At 38.1% G+C, this 19,896-nt stretch overlaps 1 protein-coding gene across 6 annotated transcripts in view; it reads left to right on the plus strand.

Moving 5' to 3' along the window:
- DLGAP5 (DLG associated protein 5) overlaps positions 1–19,896 on the plus strand; it is a 43,207-nt gene that overhangs the window by 9,043 nt on the left and 14,268 nt on the right. For 5 of the 6 annotated variants that reach the window (XM_055289297.2, XM_055289298.2, XM_055289296.2 and 2 more), the window contains exons 4-13: positions 547–609; positions 1,677–1,761; positions 2,181–2,303; positions 3,261–3,331; positions 5,614–5,888; positions 6,931–7,055; positions 7,491–7,617; positions 11,112–11,197; positions 12,642–12,802; positions 19,168–19,272. In XM_055289297.2, the coding sequence (XP_055145272.1) occupies positions 547–609; positions 1,677–1,761; positions 2,181–2,303; positions 3,261–3,331; positions 5,614–5,888; positions 6,931–7,055; positions 7,491–7,617; positions 11,112–11,197; positions 12,642–12,802; positions 19,168–19,272 (1,221 nt within the window). Of the gene's footprint in view, positions 1–546; positions 610–1,676; positions 1,762–2,178; positions 2,304–3,260; positions 3,332–5,613; positions 5,889–6,930; positions 7,056–7,490; positions 7,618–11,111; positions 11,198–12,641; positions 12,803–19,167; positions 19,273–19,896 lie in introns of all 6 variants that reach the window. The other variant, XM_063645569.1, reaches the window with a different exon arrangement.

A 19,896-nucleotide genomic window follows, 5' to 3' on the forward strand; every position in this document is an offset into this window, starting at 1 on the left:
GGGTGCATGTTAATAACCTTTTTAAAAATCTTAAACTTGTGTGGGCCACCTAGATATTAGTAAAAATTTGGAAAGCAGGATGGAAATTGGTGCTAAGATGTCGATTTAGGATATAATATTGGGAGTATGGATGGGTGTTTAAGCTGTAGGACTAAATGAGACCATTCCAATAAGGATATATAAAATTATGAAAAAGTGTGCTCTAGAGAGTACCTTTAGGTAGGCAGAAGTCAGGTGCCAGGCTGAGGACCAGTCAGAGAGGCAGGAGAACTAAAAGAGAGGATAGAAGCTCATATTAATGATGATTCCAATACCTGGAAAATACGGTTTGAAATTTCTTTCTCACTGAGAAATATGAGTAATTTTTGAAGTTACTAACAATTTAAATCAAGCTAGAACCAGAAAAAGGAATTTAAGTATCTTTTTGCTATAAGAGATTAAGGATAAAATTTAACTTTAAAATGGGAACTTTATTTTGTAATAAGATATGGAAGTAAACCTTTACCAGTTCATTTGTTAAGTTCATTTTCTTTTGACTCTTCTAAGGCTATTCCATCTTCTGTACGGATTACAAGGTCAAAAGCCAAAGACCAAATGGAGCAGACTAAGGTATAGTTGATAGTAGATAATTGTTACTAAAATGATAAATTGTACTTTTTTAGTAAGTAAATTCATTTTAAGTCTAATATCAGATTCAAACATAATGATTAATTTACTAGAGTTAACAGGTACCAAAGTCACTGTTTTTGGTATGGTGATGTAGAGCAATTTCACTTAAAATATTTGCTCCAACATTCCTTATGAGATCCATGGCAAACTGTCTTTGTGTCACACTCTTGTTTTGTTTACTGGGCTCCTATTATGCATTCCAAGTTACCTGCATGAAATGCAGATGGGGAGGAAAGCACACAGGGTAGGTGTTATAAACTTACAGATCTTCAAAATACTGTAATAGAGATATTAGAAGGGTTACTAAAACAAAGTGAAGTGGGCAAGAAGTGAAATAATATGCGTCTTTATCAGGTGAGGAAGCTAAGTTCCACGTATGCATATATATTTTGCATTGCTATGATGTTCCTGGTGTTGTAGGCTTTTGGATATAATAAACTAAATTCCCTTTGTGGAACTTACATGTAAGGCATTAAAAAAATACATAAAATGTCAGAAGATGATAAGTATTACGGAAGAGATTTTTAAAAGGGGGGATGGAGTGTACTAGAAGTAGGTATGGGGTAGAATTTTGATTGGGCAGTTAAGGAAGGCCTCCCTGAGATGAAAGCCTTTTGAGTGAAGTCATTAAGGAAGTGGAGGAGAGAACCATGGGAAAGTGCTTTTTATCCAGGGGAAGTATTTTCTAGGCAAAATTAAAAGGTTTTGAAGTGAAAGCATGTCTAGGAGTGTTCAAGAACCTTCAGAAGGCAAGTTATAGTTAGTTGTTTTTAATAGCTTGGGTTATTAGCATTTTCTAAATTCTGTGATTCTGAAAAAGGATGTAAGCTTTTTTGGAAGCTTAATGGAAAGCTTTTCTTTATCTCATTTTATTTGGGGTAGTTTTTTTTGTTGTTGGGTCATTTACAATGATCAGATTTCATATGAGGAATCAATTTACAGATTACAAATATGATGGTTTGATTCATTATGCAATTAAATCACATAGCACCTAATCTCTTAAATAGATTGATAATGAGAGTGATGTTCGAGCAACCCGACCTGGTCCAAGACAAACTTCTGAAAAGAAAGTGTCAGACAAAGAGAAAAAAGGTAGGAATATTAGCAATTACTATAAATCCTCTGAGGCTACCACAGCCATAATTTTTCTTAAGTGTCTAGAAGGTTAACTGGAATTTGTTTGTTTGTGACAGTCTTGCTTTGTTGCCCAGGTTGATGTAATCATAGCTCACTGGAGCCTCCATCTCCTGGGCTCAAGTGATCCTCCCACCTCAGCCTCCTGAGTAGCTGCAACTACAGACTTGCCACCATGCCCAGCTGATTTTTATATTTTTTGTAGAGACGGGGTCTCACTATGTTGCCTAGGCTGGTTTCGAACTCCTGGGCTGAAATGATTCTCCTGCCTCCCGAGTAGCTGGGACTATAGGCATGCACTACCATGCCTGGCTTCCCAGCAATAATTTAATAACTACAAGGGACATTTGATTTGGTTATTTTTTTTCCCCCCACAGTCGTGCAGCCTGTAATGCCCACGTCGTTGAGAATGACTCGATCAGCTACTCAAGCAGCAAAGCAGGCTCCCAGAACGGTCTCATCTACCACAGCAAGAAAGCCAGTTACAAGAGCTGCTAATGGTAAGAACTATTCCTTGATCAGTGACCGAACTAGAATGTTTGGTCCTTGAGGTTTTTGTGTTCCATTTCAAAAATCAACAAGTACTTCTTTGAGTAGGAGAGAAGGAAACGGGAAATTCTAATACATGAAAATTGATTCTGTGCCCTGACATCTGGTTAGCACACAATGGGTGCCCAAACATTGAAGACCTTAATTAGTATAAACAGTGTTTCAAAGTGAAAAATTAATGGTCCAAGTAAATCATAGTTCGTTTATTTGGTGCAATACAATGTAGCCATTAAGAATAATATTATTAAAGAACACTTAATGACATGGTTCATGATATATTAAGTGGGCAAAGAAAAGCAGGTCAAACTCTGAACAGTAGGATCGCAGTTCTAAAAAGCAGTATGTAAGTATGTGGACATAGGCCTGGAATACCATACCCTGAAGTGGCAACTGAGTAATGGAATCCTGGGTGATTTGTCATTGTTGTTCTTTGTAGTTTTCTGTTATTTTTCTAATTGTCTGTAATAAATATGTACAGGCTGAGCAACCCTAATCAAAACATCCAAAATCCTGAGCATTGACATGACGTTCAGAGGTCATGCTCAAAGGAAATGCTTGTTGGAGCATTTCAGATTTTAGATATTTGTATCAGGTATGCTGAACCTGTAAGTATAATGTAAATATTCCAAAATCGGGAATCTAAAATATCTCTAGTCCCAAGCATTTTGGATAAGGGATACTCAATCTGTATTTGGTATTCAGATGAAAAGGGTAAAACACTCTGGTTTTGAAAACAGATGGTTTGTATTTGGCAGGAAATTCCATAACCCTTTTTATAATATGGCTTTTAATAAAAAAATCCTTCAAGACATATATTCCTACTGTTGCTTCTTTTCCTTTCCCAAGTTTCCTAGTATTTTCATGTAGCATTTCTATCTGGTAAAATAAATATTTTATTGTTGTTTTAGAAAATGAACCAGAAAGAAAGGTGCCAAGTAAAGGAAGACCTGCCAAAAACGTAGAAACAAAACCCGACAAGGTAGAGAATAAACATCTTTTTACTTCTAGATGCTTTGAAAATCTCATTGCTACTTTCATAAAGTTGAAATTAAACATAAAGAACTGCTGCAAGAGGTTAACCTACATGTGTATTAAAACTTCCTGAACGATAAGAAAGCATCAAGAGGATTTACTCTTGTTGTTTTTCAGGTATCTTATTTTCAGAGCTTTATAGGTAGAGAAAGCATAATTTGGTTAGAAGATGGAGAAAAATAATAAAAACACAGCTGAGAGAAACCTGTATGTGGGAATTAGCCAAGACATAGGGTGAAGTGGGGTGAAATGCATTGACTTTGGATTCATTTAGGCCTGGGTTTGAATACTCTCTCTGCTTCCAATTAGCTGCATAGCCCTGGGCAAGTTATGTAGTTTATGAGCTTGTTTTCTTATTCCTAACATGGAGTACCTGCATAGAGTAGTTGTAAGAATTAAATAAACTAAAATTTCTGCCTGCATCTAGCATGGTTTCTAATAAGATCTTCAAAAAAGATGCCCCATTTGAGGACCCAACCCCTTGCCCTATAATCTATGGTATAGTTTATTTTATTTTATTGTTGCCCAGGCTCGAGTGCAATGGCGTGATCTTGGCTCACTGCACCTTCCGCTTCCCAGGTTCAAGTGATTCTCCTGCCTCGGCCTCCCGAGTAGTTGGGATTACAGGAGTGTGCCACCACGTCCATCTGGTTTTTGTATTTTTAGTAGAGACGAGGTTTCACCATGTTGGCCAGGCTGGTCTTGAACTCCCAACCTCAGGTGATCCACCTGCCTCGGCCTCCCAAAGTGCTGGAATTATAGGCGTGAGCCAACGTGCCTGGCCAGTATAATTTCTTAATTAAAAAAAATTACCAAAGATTAAGTAACCTGGCTAGATTCTTAGTAAAAAATCAAACACAAATCAAGAAAGAAAACATACAGTGAATCTTTGCAGATAAAGCAGCTGGACTTTATAGGTCCTCCCTTAAGATTAACCCTTAAGGATTATCACTAGTTTTTGCTTTGACTGCCATGCTGGCTTCAACAGTGTTACCACTTAAACTTTTGTCCAGGTTGAAATACCTGGGTTTGAGTTCATAGCTTATTAAAAATCAGAAACCTAGAAATCTCTAGAAATTATTTAAATACCAAGTAACAAATTGACTTGAAATAGTAAATATGCTTTGTATTTTATATGGTTAATCTTTTGTGTCACATTGGAAGTATTGCTCTTGTGTTAAGGTTATTTATAATCTAAGGTTATTTAAGTTAAGGATTTGGTCCTTAACGATAGTCATTCCATAATGTTAGATTTCTGATTTTAAACCATTGTAATTATCAACATAATTTTTTTTTTTTTCTGAGATGGAGTCTCGCTCTGTCGCCCAGGCTGGAGTGCAGTGACACGATCTCGGCACACTGCAAGCTCCACCTCCCGGTTTCACACCATTCTCCTGCCTCAGCCTCCCAAGTAGCTGGGACTACAGGTGCCTGCCACCACACCCGGCTAATTTTTTGTATTTTTAGTAGAGACAGGGTTTCCCTGTGTTAGCCAGGATGGTCTCGATCTCCTGACCTCGTGATCTGCCTGCCTTGGCCTCCCAAAGTGCTGGGATTACAGGCATGAGCCACTGTGCCCGGCCGTAATTATCAATGTAATTTAAATAAAAAGATACTTATTTGTTGAATAAGTTTTTCCATATTAATTTTCCATTATCTTTTAATTTGTCATAATACCCAAAAGGTATTGGCTAGTCTTTAAATAAGAATTGGTTTGGGATGGGTGCGGTGGCTCCTGCCTGTAATCCCAGCACTTTGGGAGGCTGCGGCGAGTGGATCACAAGGTCAGGAGATTGAGACCATCCTGGCTAACACAGCGAAACCCTGTCTCTACTAAAAATACAAAAAATTAGCTGGGCGTGGTGGCAGGTGCCTGTAGTCCCAGTTACTTGGGAGGCTGAGACAGGAGAATGGCGTGAACCCGGGAGGCGGAGCTTGCAGGGAGGCCAGATAGCGCCACTGCACTCCAGCCTGGGCGACAGAGGGCGACTCTGTATCAAAAAAAAAAAAAAAAAAAGAGAATTGATTCCATTCCCGGGTAATAGCAATGGGTTTAGCGTAACTGGTCTTCTGATTCCATGTGTACACTTAATTCTATCTGTTTTTGTCTCTCAAATTATGTACATAGAACATATATTTCTGTTGTCGTATTTTCAGACCTATAAAAATTGGTTGAATATATCCTCAGAAGAGAGAAATCTTACTCTACTTTGTTAACTCACATCCTAGGGTATTTCTTGTAAAGTCGATAGTGAAGAAAATACTTTGAATTCACAAACTAGTGCAACAAGTGGAATGGATCCAGATGGAGTCTTATCAAAAATGGAAAACTTACCTGAGATAAATACTGCAAAAATAAAAGGGAAGAATTCCTTCGCACCTAAAGATTTTATGTTTCAGCCACTGGATGGTCTGAAGACCTATCAAGTAACACCTATGACTCCCAGAAGTGCCAATGCTTTTTTGACACCCAGTTACACCTGGACTCCTTTAAAAACAAAAGTGTAAGAATATGACCTTAATAATAAGTCCCTTGCTAAGACGGGTAATAAATGCCTTTCTTTCTTTTTTTTTTTTGTTTTTTTTTGAGACAGAGTCTTGCTCAGTCACCCAGGCTGGAGTGCAGTGGAGTGATCGCCGCTCACTGTAAGCTCCGCCTCCCGGGTTCACGCCATTCTCCTGCCTCAGCCTCTTAAGTAGCTGGGACTACAGGCGCCTGTCACCATGCCCGGCTAATTTTTTGTATCTTTAGTAGAGATGGGGTTTCACCATGTTAGCCAGGATGGTCTCGATCTCCTGACCTCGTGATCTGCCCGCCTTGGCCTCCCAAAGTGCTGGGATTACAGGCGTGAGCCACCGTGCCCGGCCAAATGTCTTTCTTATATTTGGTCTATGCTTTTAAAAAGTTATTATTAGTGAACTGTGTTAATTAGGAATCATGCAATTTTTTCTTTAAAAAAAATTCTTCAGAAGGTACAATAATGTAATTGACAGTTTTTATATTTCCTATGCATTGTTATTTTCACTATACAATTTGGGTTTTTTTGTTTTTAATAAATGACTTAATTATAACACATACATTTTTCAAAAGAAAATTGCTGTACTACTTTAGCTCAGATATGACTTTTTCCTCATTTTCTTCTGGCTTAGTATTTAGAAAAACTGCCTCTGAAGACAAAAACAATTAATTTGCAAAACAAGGGAAAAATCAGTTGGAACCTTTAAAAGAAAAGGCAAGATCATTTTGCAAAGACTGGCTGGCAGCAAATATACTAAAAACTGCTCAGCAGCATCTAAGACTATTAAGTGTTTATGTTCCATTAAGAAATCTTCAAAATCTTTGAATCTCATTACAATTAATTAGTAAAGATGGACATTCACACTATAGGTGTTTACATTTTCTCCCCTCCAGAATACACATTTTAAAAAAATAGAAACATTTCTATTTTAGCCCAGATCTTTAACAAGTGACACAATTTTGAAAGCCTTTATATTAGATATATGGAGTTCATGTTTCATGAAGTATAATTTTGCTATTGTTTTTAGTGATGAGTCTCAAGCAACAAAAGAAATTTTGGCACAAAAATGTAAAACTTACTCTACCAAGACAATACAGCAAGATTCAAATAAATTGCAATGTCCTTTGGGTCCTCTAACTGTTTGGCATGACGGTATAGTATTTAATTAATTTATTCATTTTTTAGAATAATGTTATTAATAATACAAAAATATTTTGCTTTCAGGTATAGTAATTAAATTTTTACTTTTCTGGATTATTACTTGTCAGATTTGCTTGGAGCTCTTTTTCACCATATCATTTGGGGATATGAACTCAGGGTCAGAAAAGACAGGAAAGCATGGGTAAAGATATCTGAAGAGATAATTGGAATGAAGAATACAGACAGAAGAGGGGAAATAAATGTAAATTTAAAGAAAAAAATATTGAGAGCTACTTTAGAGGAAATGTGAAGTGATTGAGGCAGAAATAAAATTTTAAAATTAAACATTGAAAAGAATTGAAGGATTTTTAAAATGTCTTTTTAGGGGCTGTCATTTTAGGAATTGTTGCTTTGAAATTTATATGTAAGATTTTCTTTAATTTATAGAACATGTTTTAAATAAAAATGAAGCTACTACTAAAAATTTAAATGGTCTTCCAATAAAAGAAGTCCCATCACTTGAAAGAAATGAAGGTCAAATAGCTCAGCCCCACCATGATGTGCCATATTTCAGGTATGTCTGTTTGTTTCTAGTGTAAGAATTTTGTATTAATATCTAGACATTTAAAACCAAAACTAAAAATTTTTAACCTTAACATAGGGGAAAACTGATGTTAAGTGATTTTCACATTTAAATTTTAATTTTTTTTTGATAACTAGTACATTCATGTGGTTCCTAATTCAAAGGGTAGGAAAAGGTACAAGTGAGAAGACTCCTTCTCAGCACTGTGACCCAACCACATAGTTTGAACCTTTCATGAAGGCAAGTGTTACTCATTTCTTGTGAATACTTCTATGGATAGTTCATGCATATGTAGACAAATATATACATTTTTTTTTTTTTTTAATATAGACAATAGGCTGGGCATGGTGGCTCACGCCTGTAATCTCAGCACTTTGGGAGGCCGAGGTGGGCGGGTCACAAGGTCAAGAAATTGAGACCATCCTGACTAACATGGTGAAACCCCATCTCTACTAAAACTATAAAAATTAGCTGGGCGTGGTGGCACACGCCTGTAGTTCCAGCTACTAGGGAGGCTGAGGCAGGAGAATCGCTTGAACCTGGGAGGCAGAGGTTGCAGTGAGCCGAGATTGCACCACTGCACTCCAGCCTGGCAATAGAGTGAGACTCCATCTCAAAAAAAAAAAAAAGAATATATATATATATATATTCTTTATATATATATATATATATATACAAGATACATACAGACAATATCATACAATACACACTATTCTGTTTGTAAATCAAATAGATGAGAAGTAAGTATCTCACTATAGTTTTACTATTCATTTGTTCTATTATAAATATATTTTTTGAGAGTGACTTCGTTTCTTTCTTTCTCTTTTGTTTTGAAATGGTTTTGCACTCTCTTGCCCAGGCTGGAGTACAGTGACGTGATCTCAGCTCACCGCAGCCTCTCTGTCCTGAGCTCAAGCCATCCTCCTGCCAGTGGATGGCTAATTTTGGTGTTTTCTTTTGTTTGGTTGGTTTTTTTTGTAGAGACAGGGTCTTACGATATTGCCCAAGCTGGTCTCGAATTCACAGGCTCAAGCGATCCTTTTGCCTCAGCCTCCCATACTGTTAGGATTACAGGCATGAGCCACTATGTCCGGCTTAATTTCTTTTTTAGAGCACTGGGTTTTAGAATTATAAGGGATTTTAGAGGTAGCTAATCCATTGTGTTGTTCCACTGAGTTATTGAAATATTAAGCAATCTACCCAACTAGATAATGTCAGGGCTAAACCATTTCTGCTATCTCTTTTTTTTTTTTTTTTTTTTTTGAGACGTAGTCTCTCTGTGTCACCCAGGCTGGAGTGCAATGGCACGATCTTGGCTCTTTGCAACCTCTGTCTCCCAGGTTCAAGCAATTCTCAGGCCTCAGCCTCCTGAGTAGCTGGGATTACAGGCGTGTGCCACCACACCCGGCTAATGTTTATATTTTTAGTAGAGACGGGGTTTCACCATGTTGGTCAGGCTGGTCTCGAACTCCTGACCTTGTGATCCACCTGCCTCAGCCTCCCAAAGTGCTGGGATTACAGGCGAGAGCCACCGCGCCCGACCCTCTGCTTCCTTATTAATTGTCATGTTGTGTCATTGAATATAAACAACTCAAATTTTTTGTTTTTGTTTTTTGAGATAGGGTCTCACTCTGTCACCCAGGCTGGAGGGCAGTGTCTCGATCTTGGCTCACTGCAGCCTTGACCTCCCGACCTCCCACCTCAGCTTCCTGAGGAGCTGGGACTTTGTCTGTTTCTAGCTTAAGAATTTTGTATTAAAAAAATAAAAATAATGAATTTTGTATTAATATCTAGACATTTAAAACCAAAACTAAAATATTTATAACCTTAATATAGTGGAGGGAAACTGATGTTAGGTGATTTTCATCTATCTTTTAAATTTAAATTTTTTTTTTTTTTTTAATAACAGGAGGTTACCACCATGCCTTGCTAATTTTTTTTTTTTTTTTTTAAGTAGAGATTGGTTTTCACCATGTTTCCCAGGCTGGTCTGGAACTCAGGCTCAAGTGATCCACCTGCCTTGGCCTCACAAAGTGCTAGCTGGAATTACAGGCATGAGCCACTGAGTCTGGCCCTAAATTTTTTTTTTTTTTTTTTTTAAGAAACAAAACCTGCTGGGTTCGGTGGTTCCCACCTGTAATCCCAGCACTTTGGGAGGCTGAGGCGGGCAGATCACCTGAGGTCAGGAGTTCAGGACTAGCCTGGCCAACATGGTGAAACCCCATCTCTACTAAACATACAAAAACCAGCTGGGCGTGGTGGTAGGTGCCTGAAACTCTGTACCTACTAAACAATAACTCCCCATTCCTCAGCCATTCCCTCCCAGCCCCTAGTAAATACCATCCTATTTTCTGTCTCTATGATTTTGACTCCACTAAGTATCTTATTTAAGTAGAATAATGTAGTATTTGTCTTTTTGTTACTGGCTTATTTCACTTATCATAATGTCTTCAAGGTTCATTCATTGTAGCATGTGTCAGACTTTCCTTTTTAAGGCTGAATAATATTTCATTGTATGTATATAACACATTTTGCTTATCCTTTTGTCTGTCAGTGGACACTTGGGTTGCTTCCATGTTTTAACTGTTGTGAACAGCTATGAACATGGGTGTACAAATATCCATTTGAGACCCTGCTCTAAATTATTTTGGGTGTATACCCAGAAGTAGCATTGCTGGGTCGTGTGGTAAGTCTATTTTTAATTTTTTGAGGAGCTGCCATACTGTTTTCTGTAGTGGCTTTGCCGTTTTACATTCCCATCAACAGCATACGAGGGTTCCAGTTTCTCTACATGCTAGGATACTTTCTACATAGACACAAATTAAACTTCTTTTAGGCCTGGATTTCTCGATCTTGGCATTATTGACGTTTTAGATTGTATACGTGTGGGTATATATCCTATACATTGTAGGATGTTCTGTAGCATCCCTGGCCAGTAGCACTCCTCCAGTCATGACAATCAAAAATATTTCCAAACACCACCAAATGTTCCCTAGAATGGGGCAAAATTGACCCAGCTGAGAACCACTACCTTTAAGCAAGCAAAGCCTAATAATTAGGATCGGTGAGGCCCTATCACTGTAATCCTGGGATTAACAGTTTTTAGCTTTATTTACTCTTGACAGTTGAGTTGGCTTAGTTTCATAGACAATGCAGAGAATCTGATGCACATTTAGGAATGTCTGACTTTGATCAGCCTCTGAAAAAGAACAGAACAAACTAGAAATGTTAGCTTAAAAAGTAGGTTCTTGGTATTATCCAGCCACATAAGTTTTAGGTGTAAAAGGATGTACATACAAAGGGTATCAACTTGTATTTATGGATTTTAATATATCACAGTTTATAAATAATTCAGTGTCAACTTTGGGAAAATATTGTGGCTCCCTTTTATAACTTCCTAATATGATGTATCATGATGTTATGCTAATACTTAGATACTAGTGTAAAAACCACTTGTAGAACTGAAATGTATGTCATAATTTTAGAAATATCCTCCAGTTAGAAACTGAGAAATTAACTTCACATTGCCTCGAGTGGGACAGGAAGCTTGAATTGGACATTCCAGATGATGGTGAGGCAACATTTGTATTTTTTGTTTGCTTTGTATCTTTTACTATGGTTACGTTTATCTGAAACATAAGAGTATAGCATTGCCTAACTTTATAGTTTCATTATTATGCAAAGTAGCAAGAATTTTTTCTTTTTTAACTTGATGTCTACAATAAAGTAGCAAGTGTTTTTCATATCTCAACATATGTTCCCTAACATCTGTGCTAAAATGGTATATAACTTAAAAGATGTAATTAGAATATTGACTGTCATTCCTTTGACTTGGACATTTTTCTAACCAACCAAGCAAGTAACAGTGAATATTATTAGCTTTTTTAATATGACTTTATGGGTGATATCAATATCTGATATTGTTTACACAAAAATATACTGTGAATGGAAATTACCTAAATCAATATGGAAAAGATTTTCTGAAGAGTTTCTTAATCTGATTTATTTGGGGAAGCTGTCTAGAAAAAATTATGTGTTGTCAGTATGAAGTCCTTCTTAGATAATTATTTGCAGTGAGTTGTTTGATGTTGAGTTTTGTTTTTTTTTAAATTTATTTATTATTATTATTTTTTTAAGATGAGCATTGCTCTTGTTGCCTGGGCTGGAGTGCAATGGCGCCATTTCGGCTCCCTGCAACCTCCGCCTCCTGGGTTCAAGCGATTCTCTTGCCTCAGCCTCCCAAGTGGCTGGGATTATAGATGCCTGCCACCAGGCCCGGCTGATTTTTGTATTTTTAGTAGGGAGGGGGTTTCACCATGTTGGCCAGGCTGGTCTCGAACTCCTGACCTCAGGTGAGCCACCCACCTTGGCCTCCCAAAGTGCTGGGATTGCAGGCATGAGCCACCGTGCCTGCAGGCATGAGCCACCACGCCAGCTGACATTGAGTTCTTATAAAGTGCAAGAAGAAGTAGAATGCTATAGGTCGGGCGCGGTGGCTCACGCCTGTAATCCCAGCACTTTGGGAGGCCGAGGCGGGCGGATCACGAGGTCAGGAGATTGAGACCATCCTGGTTAACACGGTGAAACCCCGTCTCTACTAAAAATACAAAAAATTAGCTGGGCGCAGTGGCGGGCGCCTGTAGTCCCAGCTACTCGGGGGGCTGAGGCAGGAGAATGGCGTGAACCCGGGAGGCGGAGCTTGCAGTGAGTCGAGATTGCGCCACTGCACCCTGGGCTGGGCGAAAGAGCGAGACCCCGTCTCAAAAACAAAAAAGTAGAATGCTATTTAGTATATAGCAATACGTGTGAGAAAATATTGTTAATTTTGAGCAGGAATTGAAGCAAATAGTTAATACTTAGTATTTGTCTGACAAAGTTTTGTGGTAGATATTTTTTGTTTTGCTTAACAACCTGTAAGCCCTGGGATGTTTGGAGTGAAGTCTTATCAGTGGGCTGACTTGTAATGAATGTCCCGTTTTGTCCTTTAATTTTAAAAAACCTCCTATTTCCTTCAGCTAAAGATCTTATTCGCACAGCAGTTGGTCAAACAAGACTCCTTATGAAGGAAAGGTTCAACCAGTTTGAAGGACTGGTTGATGATTGTGAATATAAACGAGGTATAAAGGAGACTACCTGTACAGATCTGGATGGATTTTGGGATATGGTTAGTTTTCAGGTATGTGGTTCAATATTTCAAATACATTAACTTTGGACTTTTTTTTTTTTTTTTTAAGTAGCAGGAGTAAAATGGAGTAATAGTAGCTGCTTAGGTACCTGTAATATTAAATGAGATGTTATAAAGCACTTTTATAAACTGTAAAACATGATCTAAATTTTATGACTGATGTCCTCTTCTCCCGTATATTCTCAGGATAATTTCTTTTTTTTTTTTTTTTTTTTTTGAGACGGAGTCTCGCTCTCGCCCAGGCTGGAGTGCAGTGGGATGATCTTGGCTCACTGCAGGCTCTGCCCCCGGGGTTCACGCCATTCTCTTGCCTCAGCCTCCCGAGTAGCTGGGACTACAGGTGCCCGCCACCTCGCCCGGCTAATTATTTGTATTTTTAGTAGAGATGGGGTTTCACCGTGTTAGCCAGGATGGTCTCGATCTTTTGACCTCGTGATCCACCCGCCTTGGCCTGCCAAAGTGCTAGGATTACAGACATGAGCCACCACGCCTGGCCAGGATAATTTCTATATAGGTTGAAAACTGAAATTATTTTCAACTCTATAATAGTCTATAATGATTCGACCTGTGAGAAATGAGTCAACTGGCCTTTGGTAGTTGAGTTCAGCTAACAGTTTACTGAGTTCCTGTTGTGTGCCTATATTGTATTAATCTCTTATTGTATTAGGAGTATTGTATTAGGAGTTGATAAAATAGTGCATTCCCTGTCCTGGAGGAGTTTGTAATTCGATTAGTGACTGAGATACAAAATATAATTCTAACGTAGAAAGTGCTGTGATAGAAGAAATTACTAGGAAGATCAGTAAAGGTATGGGGGAAGATGACTCTAGCTTTTTGAACTTATTTTAGAAATAAGCATATAAAATGGCATTTCAAGAACCAACAGCCAACAATAGACATCGAAAAAAGCTTCAAACCTAAAAGAAAAAGGCCAAAGCAAACATCTAGGAAGAAAGCTATTTGGATGGACTTTTAAATGCAAGTATTCATATTCTCAAAGAGACCAGACATTTCATCTGTCAAGTAAAAATACCTGTTAAAAAAAGAACATTCAGAGAATAAATAGCTCTTTGAAGTTTAGCAATATGAGAACAGAAATGTAAGATACAATAGGTAGAATATGAAGTTAAGGAAATCTCAGGCAGGCACAATGGCTCAAGCCTGTAATCCTAGCACTTTGGGTGGCTGAGATGGGAGTATCACTTGAGCCCAGGAGTTCAAGACCAGCCTGCGCAACATAGTGAGAGCCCATCTCTACAGAAAATAAACTTAGCCAGGCATGGTTGCACATGCCTGTAGTACAAGCTGTAAGACAGAAGAGATTAGATAAGAAAATTACATGGACCAGTCCAGGAAATATAGCCAAATTATAGGAATTCCAGAAAAAGAGAACAGAAAAAAAAAATTGGGGAGCAAGTGAACAATGAAGGAGCCTGTTGAGTGTTTAGCACTGCGAATCAGAGTAGACCCACAGCAACTTACATGATTAAATACTGTTATATAACTCTGGGATAAAGAGGGTAGGCTAAAGCATCCAGGGAAAGAAAACAAATTTTATACAAAGCATCAAGGGTTAGAGTAGCATTGATCTCTCAACAGCAATATTATGAACTAGAACTATACTCTGAAAATTCTGGGGGAAATTAACTTCCAACCTGGAGTTCTATACCGAACCAATCAAGCATGAGGGTGGAAAGACACTTTTCAGAGACACAAGATCTCAAAGTTCACCTCCTTCCATGTACCCTTTCTCAGGAAACTGAGAATGTCCCTCACAAAGATGAGAGAGTTACCCAAGAAAAGAGGAGAGTGGGCTCCATTCCCAGAAAGAGGCGAGACCCTGTCTCAAAGAACCAAACCAAAACCCTGAGCAAACAAAAAGCAAAAACAATTATTAAGTCTAAAGAAAATGTTGTGAGGAAGGAAACAGAATCTTAGCAGCTGTATGGCCCAGACATGAATAGTGTTTATGTAGTCATAATTAAGCATTACTTTATGATCAGTTTTTATATATTTACCAGTTTTCATAATAGTTGGTTCACTAGCACCCTTCAATTCTGATTATTTGATTCTGTGGCGATTTTTGTATCAATGTTGTAGATTTAAAAGTATGATATGTTTACATTGTTTATAGTCTTTTTTTTTTTTTTTTTAAATGGAGTCTTGCTTTGTCACCCAGGCTGGAGAGCGGTGGTGTGATCTTGGCTCACTGTAACCTCTGCCTCCTGGGTTCAAGTGATTCTCCTGCCTCAGCCTCCCGAGTAGCTGGGATTACAGGTGCCCACCCCCACGCCGGGCTAATTTTTGTATTTTTAGTAGAGATGGGGTTCTCCATGTTGGTCAGGCTTGTCTCAAACTCCTGACCTCAAATGACCTTCCTGCCTCGGGCCCCCAAAGTGCTGGAATTACAGGTGTGAGCCACTGTGCCCAGCCTGTAGTCATTATCTTGATTGATGCTCATTTCCCAGCTTTGGCTTAGTGGGAGCCCTTCAAGTTGGCCATTGGGGCACTTTTTTTTTTTTTTTTTAACACAAAAGAGCTATATGAGGTATAATTTACATATGATAAAGTGTATTCATTTGAAATGTACAGTTCAATCATTTTTAGTAAATTTAGAGTTATGCAACCATCACAATCCAAATTTAGAATATATATTTTTTTTGAGATGGTTTCACTCTTGTTGCCCAGACTAGAGTGCAATGGTGCAATCTCAGTTTACTGCAACCTCCGCCTCCTGAGTTCAAGTGATTCTCCTGCCTCAGTCTCCCAAGTAGCTGGGATTACAGTCATGCGCCACCGCGCCTGGCTAATTTTGTATTTTTACTAGAGATGGGGTTTCACCATGTTGGTCAGGCTGGTCTTGAACTCCTGACCTCACGTGATCCACCCGCCTCAGCCTCCCAAAGTGCTGGGATTACAGGTGTGAGCCAGTACACCCAGCCAGAACATTTTCATCAGTATAAAAAGGTGCCTCCTGCCTGTTTGCAGTCAATCCCCATTTCTACTCCTAGACCCAGTCAACCACTAATCTATTTACTGTCTCTGTAGATTTGCCTTTTTTGGGATATTTCATATAAATAGAATCATACATTATGGTGGTCTTTTGCATCTGGCTGCTTTCACTTACCATGTTTTTGAGTTTTATCCATATTGTAGCTTGCCTGTGTACTTCATGCCTTTTTACTGCTGAGTAGTATTCCATTGTATGGATATATCACTATTCACCAGTTGATGGTCATTTAAATTGCTTCCACTTTTTGGTGATTATGAATAACCTATGAATATTTCCACACAAATCTTAGTGTGGATATATGTTTTTAAATTTCTCTTGGGCAGATACCTAGATATTGGTAGGTCATATTGTAAATTTATGTTTAACTTTTTAAGAAACTGCCCAAACTATTTTCCAAAGTGATTATACCATTTTACAGTCCCACCAACAATGTATGAGTGTTCTGTTTTTCGACATCCTCACTCATACTTGTTATTGTCTTTTTTATTATAGTAGTCCCCCCTTATCAGCAGTCTTGCTTTCTGTGGTTTTAGTTACCTGAGGTATAGTACAATAAGATATTTGGCAGGGAGGAGAGACCACATTCACATAACTTATTACGGAATATTGTTATAATTATTTTATTTTATTGTTGATTATCATTGCTAATCTCTATGCTTAGTTTATAAATGAAACTTTCATAGGTATGTGTGAATAGGAAAAAACATATATATAGGGTTCAGTACTACCTGCATTTCAGGCATCCCCTGGGGGTCTTGGAACAGATTCCTTGAAGATAAGGGGGAACTGTTGCATAGCCATCCTAGTGGGTATGAGGTATCTCATTGTAGGGTTTTTTTGTTTTTTTTGTTTGTTTTTTGAGTTAGGATCTTGCTCTGTCAACCCAGGCTGGAATGCATTGTCACAATCTCACCTCACTGCAACCTCCACTTCCTGGGCTCAAACAACCCTCCTGCTTCAGCCTCCCAAGTAGCTGAGACTACAGACATGTGCCACCATGCTGGCTAATTTTTGTATTTTTTTTATAGAGGTGGAGTCTCATCATGTTACCCAGGTGGCCAGGTCTTGCTCCTGAGCTCAAGTGATCCACCCTCCTCAGCCTCCCAAAGTGCTAGGATTACAGGTGTCACCATGCCTGACCTCATTGTAGTTTTGATTTGAATTTCTCTAATGAGTGATGATATTAAGTATCTTTTTGTGAGCTTATTCGCCATTCATGTATCTTCTACTGAGATGTCTGTGTAAATCTTTTGCACCCATTTGTAAATTTGATCGTCTTTATTATTGAGTTTTAAGTATTCTTTATATATTCTGGATAAAAGTCCCTTATGAGAAATATTATTTGCAAATATTCTTTGAGTTTGTAGCTCAACTTTTAATCCTCTTAATGGCATCTTTTGAAGTGCAAATATTTTTATTTTAAAGTTAAATTTATCAAATTTCTCCTTTTTTTTTTTTTTTTTTTTTTTTTTTTTTTTTTTTTTTTTTTTTTTGAGACGGAGTCTCACTCTGTCGCCCAGGCTAGAGTGCAGTGGCATGATCTCGGCTTACTGCAGCCTCTGCCTTCCAGGTTCAAGCAATTCTCATGCCTCAGCTTCCCGAATAGCTGGGATTACAGTCGCATGCCACCATGCCTGGCTAATTTTTGTATTTTTAGTAGAGATGAGGTTTCACTATGTTGGCCAGGCTGCTCTTGAACTCCTGACCTCAAGTGATCCACCCGCCTCGGCCTCCCAAAGTGCTGGGATTACAGGGGTGTGCCACCACACCCGGCCAGTTTTTTTTTTTTTTCTTTTATGTTGTGATTTTGACACCACGTCTAAGGACTCTTACCTAACCACAAGTCACAAAGATTTTCTCCTGTGTTTTCTTCTAACAGTCTTACGGTTTTAGTACTTACAGTTAAGTCTATGATCCATTTGGTTAGTTTTTGTATATGGTATGAGATTGTGAGTCTAAATTCATCTTTTTGCTTATGGATAACCATTTTCCCAGCACTGTTTGTTGAAAAGACTGTCTTTTCCCCATTGAATTGTATTGGCACCTTTGTTGAAAATCAGTTGGTCATGAGTGTAATTCTGAGTCATTTTGACATTTACTTTTTTTTTTTTTTCCTTTGAGATGGAGTCTCGCCTTGTTGCCCAGGCTAGTCTTGACCTTCTGGGTTCAAGCAATCCCCCAGCCTCAGCCTCCCAAATAGCTTGGATTATAGGCATATGCCACAGTGCCCAGAGACATTTACATATTTTTAAGGGAGAGCAAAGCTGAGAGGATATGTGTGTATAAGTGCATAGCATGGAGACTAAAAGCATGGTTACCAAATTGTTGTCAGTGGCTAACTCTTCGTAGGAGACTGGAAGTATCAGAAAGATGGGGATTATATTTCCATCCTATTAAATATACTTGTATCTTTTAAAACGAGATTATGTCAAGAAAATGAGAAGACAAGGCGCAGATTGGGAGAAAATATTTGCAAAAGATGTATCTGATAAAAGACTGTTATCCAAAAGATACAAAGAGCTCTTAAAACCCAGCAATAAGGAAACGAACAACCCAGTTAAAAATGGGCAAAAGACCTGAACAGTTACCTCACCATAGAAGATATACAGATGGCAAATACGCATATGAAAAGATGCTCAACATCATATGTCATTAGGGAACTAGAAATCAAAACAACAGTGAGATACTACCACATACCTACTAGGGAACAGTGAAAATTCAACACACTGCCAACAGCAAATGCTGGGGAGGGTATGGAGCAATACGAACTTTCCATTCATTGCCTGTGGGAATGCAAAATGTTATATCCACTTTAGAAGACAGTTTGGCAGTCACTCGCAAAACTAAACATACTCCTACCATACGATCTAGCAATTGCGCTCCAAATGAGTTGAAAACTTATGTCCGTATAAAAACCTGCACATGAATGTTTTTAGCAATATAGCAGCTTTATTCATAATTGCCAAAACATGGAAGCAACCAAGATGTCCTTTAGTGGAGGAATGGATAAATAAAAAAAAAATTAGATTGTGTTTATATTGTGTAATTTAAGAAACAACATTTAGGGTGTCTTTTCTACCATTTTAGCATTTTAGTCAAAAATAATCTAGGAGAGTTATTCATATATGATATTCTTTATGTAGATTTTGGAGGTTTGTAAGACTAAAGATAATGAAAAACTTTACCATAAAAATTATTTGAACGCTAAATTGAGAATGACTCAGTCCAGTTTTAATAACTCATTTCTGAATCACTATTTGTAATTTTTTTTAGTCTTCAGCTCATTCGTTTATAACTTTAATATGGCTAGCATTAATCTGGTAAACTTGTGCTTTATTAACAGATAGAAGATGTAGTCCACAAATTCAACAATCTGATCAAACTTGAGGAATCTGGGTGGCAAGTCAATAATAATATGAATAATAATATGAACAAAAATGTCTTTAGGGTAAGTTTGTGGGTTTTATATCCGAATTTTTTTTTTTTTAGTTAAGGAACTGTTCTACATACATCCAAATTTCTAATATAGATTCTTCTATTTCTTGTTTTTAAGTTTTAAAAACATTTAGGTTCAGATTTCTCATCATTTTACAAAGTTAAGTCTGTATACTACTTACAGTGTACTGATTGCCTTTAAAGAAAGAGCAAGGAAATCGATCAACATAAAATTTAAGATAGTTATGTCTAGAGAGAAGAAAGGAGGGGCTGTGATTGAATTGGGGTACCCAGAGGGCTTCTGAGTTACCACATAGTGGATATATGAGTGTTGGTTTTATTATTCTTTTTTTTTGTTTGAGATGGAGTCCTGCTCTGTCGCCCAGGCTGCAGTACAGTGGCGCCATCTCAGCTAACTGCCAGCTCCACTTCCTGGGTTCATGCCATTCTCCTGCCTCAGCCTCCCAAGTAGCTGGGAATACAGGCGCCCGCCACCACACCCGGCTAATTTTTTGTATTTTTAGTAGAGACGGGGTTTCACTGTGTTAGCCAGGATGGTCTCGATCTCCTGACCTCATGATCCGCCTGCCTCGGCCTCCCAAAGTGCTGGGATTACAGGCATGAGCCACCGCACCTG

Source organism: Symphalangus syndactylus, chromosome 8 (assembly GCF_028878055.3).
Source record: "Symphalangus syndactylus isolate Jambi chromosome 8, NHGRI_mSymSyn1-v2.1_pri, whole genome shotgun sequence".
NCBI lineage: Eukaryota > Metazoa > Chordata > Mammalia > Primates > Hylobatidae > Symphalangus > Symphalangus syndactylus.